At 39.2% G+C, this 11203-nt stretch overlaps 1 protein-coding gene across 2 annotated transcripts; it reads right to left on the bottom strand.

Annotated features, from left to right (window-relative positions):
* Nucleotides 1-165: 165 nt before the first annotated feature.
* gpnmb (glycoprotein (transmembrane) nmb) lies at nt 166-9171 on the bottom strand. Of its 2 annotated transcripts, none has more exons than XM_074613796.1 (12): nt 8926-9171; nt 7631-7786; nt 7385-7546; nt 5961-6134; nt 5712-5873; nt 5263-5586; nt 3709-3765; nt 3327-3533; nt 2045-2150; nt 1109-1329; nt 922-1012; nt 166-810 (listed from the first exon to the last, which is right to left on the bottom strand). In XM_074613796.1, exons 1-12 carry the CDS (start codon nt 8993-8995, stop codon nt 651-653), a joined length of 1890 nt encoding a protein of 629 aa, XP_074469897.1. In that variant the 5' UTR covers nt 8996-9171; the 3' UTR covers nt 166-650. The 2 variants fall into 2 exon arrangements, with proteins under 2 accessions (XP_074469897.1, XP_074469898.1); XM_074613797.1 differs by having other exon boundaries at nt 7406-7546; nt 8926-9168.
* Between the last annotated feature and the right edge of the window lie 2032 nt (nt 9172-11203).

Here is an 11203-nt window from a genome sequence, read left to right as displayed (position 1 = left end):
AAGCTTCAGCCTTGATTTAAAATCATTCAAATGAATAGTAAAGAAAAAGGTTTTCCACCAAACCTTGCATCATCTGCGGTTCATTTGTGATTGAGCACTAAAGCAAGGTTGGTCAAAGAAATCATATAAAGACATGGAGAGAAATGATGGAATGTCTTCAAAAGATTAGTGGTTAGTTCACAACCTTTATTAGTCCTCAGGTCACATTTCTTCTTGAATTAGTTTTTGTGTCTTGCAGTTTAAAACTCTAATTTCAATTCACTCGACCGAGGAAGAGCATGCACTGTCACTCTATATGTAATATATTGGAGAACCATCTCAAGGATTTCATACTGATTATTATGACGGTGTAAGGCACAGTACTGTGAAGCAGCATTTGACACGAAATTGGCACAAATGCAGACATTTAACAGCCTCTTTAGTAAATCAAATCATATACTGCCTTCATACTGCTGTAGCCAACACTTTAACAACTAAATTAAGACACAGACATCCGTATTATTTACTCATATTTTTCTACAGATATGAATGTATTCCTGCTATCTAGACCTTTTAATGATTTAACGTGCTTACATTTGCATATGTGAACGGTGATTTTTCTTCCGTATTTTTGCCATTGAGGAGGGCAGGACTGCTTTGGTGCAGCTTTATCAAGCCTGCAAGGGGCGTCTCTCAGTCAGCAGGTGATGGCTCTCCTCATTGGAGGGGAAGAGCGCCTCCTTCAAACGGACCATGCGACCTCCGACCCCAGCGGGGCCGCGGGCGTCCTCCACCAGTGACCTACGAATGGGACGGTACACCTTGTAACGTCTGTGGAGAGGGGAGGAGGGAGAAAAGGGATTGAAAGGATAGAAAAGAGAAAAATGAGACATTTGGACATTTTGTGTGAATGTGGAAGCACAAACTTTTAAGACTACTCACTTGCAGGCCAGATAGGCAATGAATGCAAAGGCAGCCACCAGCACAGCGGTGGAGGCGAGCACCACCCCTGCAGTATGTGAGGTCTTGGGCACTACAGGGACGGACAGAGAACATCAATCTGTTTCTGCTAATAGATTATGAACATGCGTAGGATATAAGATATAATAAATGTCTTTGTGTGACCGACCAGGTGCATCCTGGGACTTGTTGATGGTGACGGTAGTGGTGGTCACGGTCAGGCTCCTGGAGTCCTCCAGGGTGATGTTGACGCAGTAGGTACCAGGCACCGGAAACGTTCGCATGAGATGCACTTCACACACCGCCGACGGAGGCACGTCATCGCACATGATGCTACTCACCTGAGTACAGGTGTGGTCTGACACGATGGTGCAGGCTGACGTGGGGATGCTGAGGATGAGAGGATGGAAAGATGAAGGGTTAAATAAAAGTATCAATCCTTTTCTTTATCTAATATGCTATTGCACTAAATGACTATATAACATCTGCAGGGACTAGAAGGTTTTAAACTACACAAATAGACTTTGAATTGTGTTATGACTTGATTAGATTATCTAATAAATGTCTTATTTCCTAGTTTAGGTTACTAGGAAATTAGAGGAAATTAGTTTACTAGGAAGGTTATATTTATTTATATATATTTATTTAACCAGGTAAAAGTCTTGTTGAGATTAAAATCTATTTTTCAAGAGTGACCTTCCGGCCAAGAGGGCAGCATAAAAATTATTACAACAATAAACACAAACAATACAAGCAGACAAATACAACTGTCACACACTACAAGTGAATGAGTAAATATGCCATAAAAAAACAATAATAATGCATAAATCATTCTTGATCTTTTAAAACTGGCTTAAATTCCCCCATAGAAATCAGATCTTACAATTTCAGGTCCTTCTGTACATTATTTGTGTGACCATAATATAATTAAAATCTATAAATGACTTAAATCCCATTAAAATACAAGTAATTAATCTCTGTATTGTATCGATTTATAGTTATGAGGTAGAAATGTTTAAAACTGAGACAAAAAGTATCACAATTTAGGATGTTATCCAACAGCAGTCATGAGAAACATTAATATAAACTTAGCCCGTATACTCACTTGCCAATACATTTCACCAGGAAGCTGATATCAGTGTTGGTCACTCTGTCAGCCGACACGCCCACAATGCGACTCCTTAGCCGGCTGTTCAGTTTGTGCTTGGGCTCTGTGGAGAACACATTCATGCAGTTCATCTTCTCATAACATTGAATTGAAACTACAATCCCCCATCACATAAAAATGTGAATAAGAAATGTATTTATTTATTTTGATTAGATTTGTGCAGAAATCACTGCACAGAATTCAACTTAGGACACAAAAGGCCAGTTTCATATGACTGGGTGTTCATATGACTGGGTGTTCGCCCGGCTGACTGGAGCTCTGTTCTGCTCAGCGGAGCTGGACAACACAGTCACTTGTTTACTCTCTATGGGGTCTACTTGTTTACTTTACTAGAGTTGCATCAGAGTTTTGGAATGGTATATACTTGACTATGTGAAAACAATAATATCCTTCCCACTGAATTGGTTTTGTGTCATCCTCAAAACACGAGACTAAGAGTCTACAGCCATGCTAGCGGCTCTGTGAGGCTGTGAGACTGACTACTTCTTCATAACATTGCGCCTTGCACTTTGACCCTCGTGCTCATATCTCAGCTGCACAGGATTGTGGGGTCAGAATAGCCACAAAATAATGCTGGCTTGCATACTGCAAAATGCAACCAGATGTAGTAGGACATCTTGGTATTTTTGGCATACTGCATTTGACATACTATGTATTGGGACATACTAAATCTTTTTTTCTGGCATACTAAATAGTATGGTAGTATGGGTATTAGAACACAGTGAATGTTTTCCATGCTTAAAATCTTAGATTAGCGAGTTAGGATGCTAACATTTGATAATTAGGTACAGCTGAGGATGATGTCATTAGTTTTGCAGGAATTTGGTCATAAACCAGTTGGACAATGGACAATGATGGCGCTAAAGGAAAATTCAGGAATCACCAAAGTCATCAAGATTCATCCTCTGGGTACCATAAATGCCTGTACAAAAAATCAGGGCTATCCATCCAACAGTTGTTGAGATATTTCACTGACACATTGGCATCCCAGCAGCCATGCCACTAAATCTAAATTAAATTACAAACTGATGTTATTTATATTATATTATAAAGTATCATACTATTATAAATATCCCCCACTTTTCCATTTATATTTTAAAGCCAATATGTGTGCAATTTAAAAATGTCTGACTTTGGCGCCATCTGGTGTTAGTATCATAAAAAAACACCGTGACAAACAGCAATGCACGCCGCTTTGAAAATGCAGCCTGCCACCTACCAATAATGCTGATGTTGGCCGTGAAGGTCCCATAGACGTAGTGGTAGCACCCCTTAGTGTTGAGGCGCCTGGTGCGGAGACTGGCGAGGACGGTGGAATCTGGGGTCGTATTGGGAGCAATAGAGGGGAGGGGCTCTGTGGTGGGCGCGCCTGGCATCATGGTTGTGGTAGAGAAGGAGGGGAGGGGCTGGCTTGCGGTGGGTGGCACTGAAACAGGAAGTGACAAGATATGGACTCACTGAACAAGTAGTTTTATAGTCAAGTTATTGGGTCTCGATGAGCCCCTTGCTTAGATACACACACTTTCTCCAGTCTGTCTCACTCTCTTTCTCTTCTTATACACACATAAACAAAGCAACACACTGTTCGCTGTGGGACTCACCCTGCGTGCTCTCCATCTTGACAGTCCCAGCATGAGTACCGGGTAAAGGTGTGGACTCTGGAGGAAGAGACACAGGAACACAGTTAGGACACATCTAGTTTTGTGAGGTAACACTTCAGTGAACTCTGCAGGGAAAGACACTTCTTGCTTTGTCTTGTCCATCAAGGATTAGACCGCAGCACCAGTTGTGTAACAGCAGTGATTATGGTGTACTGTTCATCCAGACTATAAAAAAAACGTTCTGATATCTTGCGGTATATACCATGCTGATAGTTTTGGTTTTATTTGCCCAAGATTTGAGATAACTTTCCCTGAGATGTCTGCTCCGAAACTTCTATAAAATGGAGGTGAATGTGCTTATAATGTTATTTTGGCATTATATATATAGTATATATTTTGGATTTTGCACCTCTTTGTTATCAGCAACTTCCCTCAAGATGAAGCAAGTTTTATCTTGTCTTGTCTTAAGTGACAAGCCATCACACAAATGGCGGCAATAGCTCAGTGTGTGGGGACTTGAACTTGGCAACTGGAAGGTTGCCAAGTTCAAGTCCCCGTGTGGACTGGTAGCTGGAGAGGTGCTAGTTTGCTGAGGTGACCTAGAGCAAGGCACCCCCCCCAATCTGCACCCCAGGCACTGTATCCTAATATACTAGGATGAGTTAAATGCAGAAGCTTAATTTCACCGTGCTGTGCTATGTACAAATTGTGATATTAAAAGTTCATTTACATTTTACATTTTTAAATAAGATAATCAGCAGCTCAGATTTTGTTTTAATTATGCACCAAAACTGTGGAATTCACTCCCCAAGGTTATAAGAGATGCAAGCTTTGTGAACATTTTTAAGCGATAATTAAAAACGTATTTATTCAGCATTGCCTTTAACTAGCTGTTGCTCTTCCTTTGTCTTTATTTGTATTTTGTTTTTATCATTTACGTGTTTTATTGTTCTTATGCCTTTGTTTTTTTATTGCATTGTTTTATCGTGCATCATTTACACGTTTTTATCTGTCTGTTTTTTATTTATTACTCTTGTTTCTTCACTTTGCTCTAAAGCACTTTGAACTACTCCTCCTGTATGAAAGGTGCTGTATATGTTGTATATATATAGAGAGAGATATTAAGGCAACAGCAGCTTGTGTCATCAGAGGTGATGTTGCAGTTCATTGGAACTACTTTCTATAAAAGAAATAGTCCCTGAATGGTCCCTAAAAATCCCAAAACCTGGGAAAATAAATCCCAAACTATCTGAATGACTAGATAGCAGTAGCCTATGTGAGAAAATACTTTTTTATTAATTTGGGTAAACTGACCCTTTAAAGACATCATCTTTACCTACTAGACCGTACTGTTGTTTCAATGTAAAAACTGTTTTATAATACTGTCTATCCTAAAGTACATTACAGTATTTTTACTGGTGTACATGTCAGCTGTGCAGCGTCGGTATACACAGTATGTTTGTTCCTGTGTGAATACATGTGAATGAATGAAATACCATATATTCATTACATTGTTCACCTATAGGGTCGTATCTATGTGTCAGTGTCCACTACCTGTGGGAGGTGGTTTCGTGGAGCTCCCCTGAGTCGCGGGGGCAGAGGTGGGCGGACACTCTATGGGGAACGCCGCCTCCACCACCAGCTTCACAGTGATGTTCCCCACCATCTTGTAGGCGTGTGTGGTCATGTCGCGGTGTGTCACCAGCTGGTTGCCATCTCGGAAGTCCCAGATGTAGTCGATGGCGGCTGCGGTTTTGAGGTAGCCGCTGGGGTCGTGGAGCATGACTTTGAAATCCACGTCCTCACCACGAAAGAAAACATTCTCAGACTCGTTGAGCGCAGCCTTCTGGAAGATGTAAACTGCCAACGGGATCTTATCTAAGAAAGAGTGTGTAAGGGGAGTCATAGATAATTCATTCTCTAGGTTTCTCCTTGTGTTTGCACCTGTCTGTTTGGCTGAAACATGAAAGTTGTATGAGCTGAAAGTGTGAGTTTGTCTCCACCTGTGACGAAGAAGACGGTGAAGTCAGTGGTGAGGGGGCTGTACTTCCTGCGGTCACTTATCCTGTAGACCATGACCTCCATGACCTCTGACCCCAGAGCAAAGGCGGTGGTGTTGATGGTTATACTGGAAGAGGAGCCGTCCCATGTCTCGTAGTACTGGTCTGGGACAAACAGAGAGAGCGGAAAATGGTTACTTATTTTGTTTTTGGGTCTGCATGTGTGTGAATCTGTAGACCTGTGTGTCTCACCCATTGTGCGCCACACGTAGACGTAGCTCTTGCGTTTCCAGTCGTTGCTCTGAGGGAAGGGCTTCCCATCGGGGAACACATTGCATTTCGTCTTGTCTGTACACTTTGCAAAGCCATAGTCATCCAACCAGGAAGTCCAGTTGTACACGTAGCCAGAACGCACCTGTCCATTGGCTGCTCAGGAGAAAAGAGAGTGAGGTTGTGTTATTTAAAAACAACTCATTTTCATCTTTCTTTCAACAATGGGTCAGATGACTAATTGTAATGTGAAAGGGGTCACTCATGGTGACAAATCTCCAAACACTGCAGTTCCCCTCAGCCCTATGGGCCATTTTAGCCTCTTTAAGCGCATTGTTTTGATTTTATGGCTTGCAGCTTTATTGTTTTGGTTCAGTCTCACCATCCTTGTTCTAGCAGCAGCAGGCAGTTGTTTTCAACCAAATTTATATTTGATAAATCCACTACACACCAAATACAGCAAATGGACAAAGTTAGTGACCTACTGGTGAACCTAGTGGAGCATTTAGCAGCTAAAGAGCCGGGTGTTTCCCTCAGGAGTTGGTGGAGACCAAAAACAGAGCTAAAAGGAGATTGAATACAAAGTGGTACAGGGATGACGTATTTTTGTAGGCAAGCCAGGAAGTTATTATCACCATGGGTTCCCTTGACAAAAAGCCAATGGGATTTTTCCATTGAGTTTTGGATTATTGCAGAAAATAAACTCTGTGGCAAACAAACATTTGTTAAATAATCTTCACAAATGAACACCACTTTTAGGAATTCTGAAGCGTGAATGCAATCGGCAGAATTGAAAAGCTAACGTTAGGCTGTAAACGAACTACATCGCGGTCGCAAGAGCGTGAGTATACACAACGAGCCTGTAAAGGCGGACGAGTCGGCGTGATGACGTTTAGTCTCATTTAGCCACTTGTTATAGCAACTGCTTTTTGAAGACACGTAAAGCATCCAAATTCATGAGTGGAGTATTTATTGGTGTATTTTATATCTTAGAACAAAACGATAAAATCTCTTAAGCTTGTGTTAACCACAGACCTTATTTCAGACATTTAACTAAAAACCCATTCAAAAAACCCATTGACTTTTAAACAAGGGAACCAGAAGTGCTAAACGCTGACTCATTTCCGGGTTTTACAACTCATTCCTGCAGCTCTCTGTTGGACTTACTTTCACCAGGTGGACAGAAACACAACTCAAAACTTTATAAATTGATAATATGTCGATGTTGTTGTTTAAAGTTTGTTTCGCTGCCCCCTAGTGGCCCAAAAATGAACTAATGCTACTTTAAGTGTGCTTGTGCAGCCATTTATAATTACTACACTCCTGTCCTGTGGCAGTCTAATGTGATGCAGTGGTGTTTTGTGGTGGATGTGTTCGGGTGCCTGGCCTGGCTTTACTGGCAGCACCTGAGGCCTCGAGCTCCGTACCGTCCTCGCAGTGCTCATCCCAAACAATGTTCCCATTGGCGTCTTCCTTCTGGCACGGTGGGTACTTCAGCATGGCGGTGAAGGAGAGGTGAGAGCCGTTGAGAGCAGGACTGTCGCTGGTTAGATGAACTGTGGGTTTACCTGGACGAAAAGTGGACGTTCCAGGTGAGAAAAAAAAATCCAAACATAGGAAGAATTCAGAAGAGAAAGATGACTTTTACTCACCTTTGTGGTGCGTGAGCTCGTTTGTCTTTGGGGTCAGTGGAGGGTAGAGGTAATCATCCCATGGGTTGGAGTCAGGACTCCAGCCAGGGATTGGTGGAATTGGAAATGGAAACTTCCTTACTTTTGCATGCTTGTGGGAGAACATGTCAGCAAATGCTGGAGAGTGAGAACAAAACACATTTTAAGACTCCTTTAAAATAAGGATCACTGAGGGGAACTTAAACTTGTCCAGGGTCCCCTTGTGAAAAGTTTTTTTTAATCAACCATGCACATTTTAGAGTCATGTATTGGATTTTTTTCTTTTATCTTTCTTTAACTAATTAATATCTCAAGAACAGCTCTAAAGGAGTTTTTATTCCATGTCTGCAAGATTAAGTATATAATGGATTTCTCATTTTTGTAATTAAACTTTTGACATGAAAATGTTCAGCTGTGTCACCTGATATATGCAGTGTAGAAAATACTGAGAAGCTAAAACCCATCTGAAAAGAAATCATCTGACTTTGGAGTCTTTGAATGGGGAGTTTATTGTGTGGAGATTAATGTTAATGTTAAATATTAATGATGAGATCAGGTTTTCTAGTTTTAATTAATGAAATATTTTAGTAAAAAAATCACCACTGCAGATGTGAAACACATAAAACAGAAAAAAAGTGGGGAAATAAAATTTGGAATAACAGCAACTGTTCTGAGGGAGATGATCATAATTGTGATACCAGATATCAGATGTCTTTTATTTATTTATTATATCATTCTCTATAATTCGGTGCCTTTTGTTTCTGGCTTCTGTCTTAATTTAGACTGAATGACATTTTGGATGGCAGAGACGAAAACAACAAATTCCATCAATGTGATTTGATTAAAGGAAACACACATCATGTGCAGATAATCAGCTCGTGGCATGACAAACATTAACAGTTTAAACTACGCAGCTCTAATAATAAGACAACTTGTTGTTTTCATATTGATAACTTGTAATACAAATATGTTTTTTAATTGTTTGAGGCTTCATTTGCCAGGGCTCACATGTCTTAATTAAGCTCATGGGACTCAGAGCTAACAGGTAGAACAGAAATTTCGAGACAAACATCGAATATCAAAAGTCTTTTTCACACGTAATAACTACTGCAACATGATTTTTCTTAATAAGCCATTAAGGCCCATATGATTAAATCATTTCTGTGATTTTTAGTGTGAATATTTGAATTAAAGTAGGACATTCAGTGAGTCTGTAGATAATATTTCTATATTCGTTCTCGACAGACTATACTGTTCAAAATAACTTTGAAACTTACTTTTGCGTCCATCAGCTTGAGAAACAGAGCAGGCACAAACCAGGAGAAAAACGAATCGCAATGCTTCCATGTCCACTCTTCAGCAGGAAAAAAATAACAATATATTTAAAAAAACAAAAACAGTTTATCCAAAATATCTAATAGCCTATAATAAGTGTGTCGACAGACAGATGTTGTCCCTCTCTGTGCTCGTCCAGCTCTACTATAGTACTTCCCCCTGTTTGTCCTGATGTTCAGCAATTTAATCTGTTGGTCGCTGAGCGCACAAACATGTGATGTTTCCTAACAGGACGCATCTCATCCCTCATTAGGTCTCCTGGACGCAGGAAACTCATGAGAGACGAGATGCGCAAAGACACAATCTTTGCGCACGACTCCTCACCCTTTGCCCTGCATGGTGAGAAATTATAAAGACTTTTAATATTCGAAGGAGCATTAATTTATTCGGTAATCTAAAGTTATTACTAATGTCTATGGTTTATTATTTGCCTATTTTGAATAATAATGATTGTATAATGTATCTTAGAAAAGGTTACTTGGTGATTGACCATATATTTTTTTTTATTTTTGAGTGCTTATTTTTGTCTTCATCTTACAGGATTTGATCCAGAAACCAAAAATAAATATTGATTCATTGTATAGATAGATAGATAGATAGATAGATAGATAGATAGATAGATAGATAGATAGATAGATAGATAGATAGTAACTTTATTGATCCCGAGGGAAATTCAAGTTTCCAGCATCACATAATAAAAGTTGCCATCTTATTCATGGACACACCGTCAGCTGAGTGAGTGAGTTAAATGGAGAAAAGTGCATAAAGTAATAGTGCAACTCATGAAATATATTATTTTTTTCCTAGTCCCTCACAAATTTGTATTTAATTTTCTGGTTTGAACAAGAGTTTTCTTTTCTGTTTTGTGTTTTTTGGTCAAAAATGTTTTTGATTGCATGGTGATTGCTGACTGCTGATAGTATGATTTTTTTTGTTTAGGGAATTTGAATGCTATTGCAGACATTGTATTTCTGATTTAAAAAAAAGAAGAAAGAAGATAAAACAGCCTGTCTCATTCTAGATAGATAGATAGATAGATAGATAGTAACTTTATTGATCCCTTGGGAAATTCAAGTTTCCAGCATCACAGTTTCATAGTGCAAAACATGTTAGTAAAAAGGCAGTAAAAGAGTTAGTAGTGCAAAGTACAAAGTACAAAAAAAATATACCAGATATATGAAAATACAAGGAGATGAAGAAAACTGTTAAAATTGAATATAGTGCAGGGTAACAACTGTGATATAGGACTATTAAAAAAAGTGAATATAGTGCAGAAGAGACTGTTAAAAATGAGTATAGTGCATTATTATATGTCCTGCAGACCGTCCTCTTTAACAAGCATTTTATAGAAATACATTTTGTTATAATTTCAAGAAAATTCCACTTATTTTTACCCTATTTTTGCCTGAATGGATAAAAGCTGTTAGATAGAAGAGAAACAAACATGGGATGCAACGTGAATTATTAGCCTATTAAATGTAGCCTATAATGTAATTACATAATTGTATTATTTAGATGCATTTTGATTTTTTGTTTTTATCTCGAACGTCTGATAGATAACCTTGAATGTGTGACTGATGAGCACATGACCGCATTATTTGATCCAGCTGTGTCACGGTGAGACTCACACTGCTGCGTGAGATGCGTGAGGTCCGGGCGGGCTGTTGCAACACATCTGCATGCCCTCCATAAAAGCAGAAGGAAAAGCGGATGATTTAGCTGCCAAGTTGTGTTCGTTTTTACAACACAATCCAACATGTGATTAATGTGGTTACTCCAGCGGGTCTTCATGCTGTCACAACGAGAGTTTGGAAACTGCAGCAAAGGTCTCCCAAACAAACTGCAGACTCACTATTACATTTCTGTTCAATAAGTCAAGGAGAAAAGGGTTTTTTTTTTTATCAATCCTGCAACACAGAGAGAAACATTTATGATCTGAAGAAGAAAAGGAATCTATTGTGTGGAATTTTCTGGAAAAACATATGACTAGATTTAATTTACAAGTAACTAATTTAAGTTGAAATTGAAATTCAATTATCTGTTATTGATTTACAGTTTTGAATCCAATGAGAAACAAAAGAGAGGATGTTTACTTTGAAACAGCAGGTAGCAATTTAGTACACAGTGTAGAATAAATAATAATGTCCTTGGCCTACTGACTGGTGTCAAGAATGAAAAAGAAATAATAATAATAATGCAGTGACAGTGTCTGAAATTCAT

This window comes from Sebastes fasciatus, chromosome 17 (genome assembly GCF_043250625.1).
Source record: "Sebastes fasciatus isolate fSebFas1 chromosome 17, fSebFas1.pri, whole genome shotgun sequence".
Classification (NCBI taxonomy): Eukaryota; Metazoa; Chordata; class Actinopteri; order Perciformes; family Sebastidae; genus Sebastes; species Sebastes fasciatus.
Note: the sequence above shows the minus strand (reverse complement) of the source record. Positions and strands in the feature narration are given on the sequence as shown.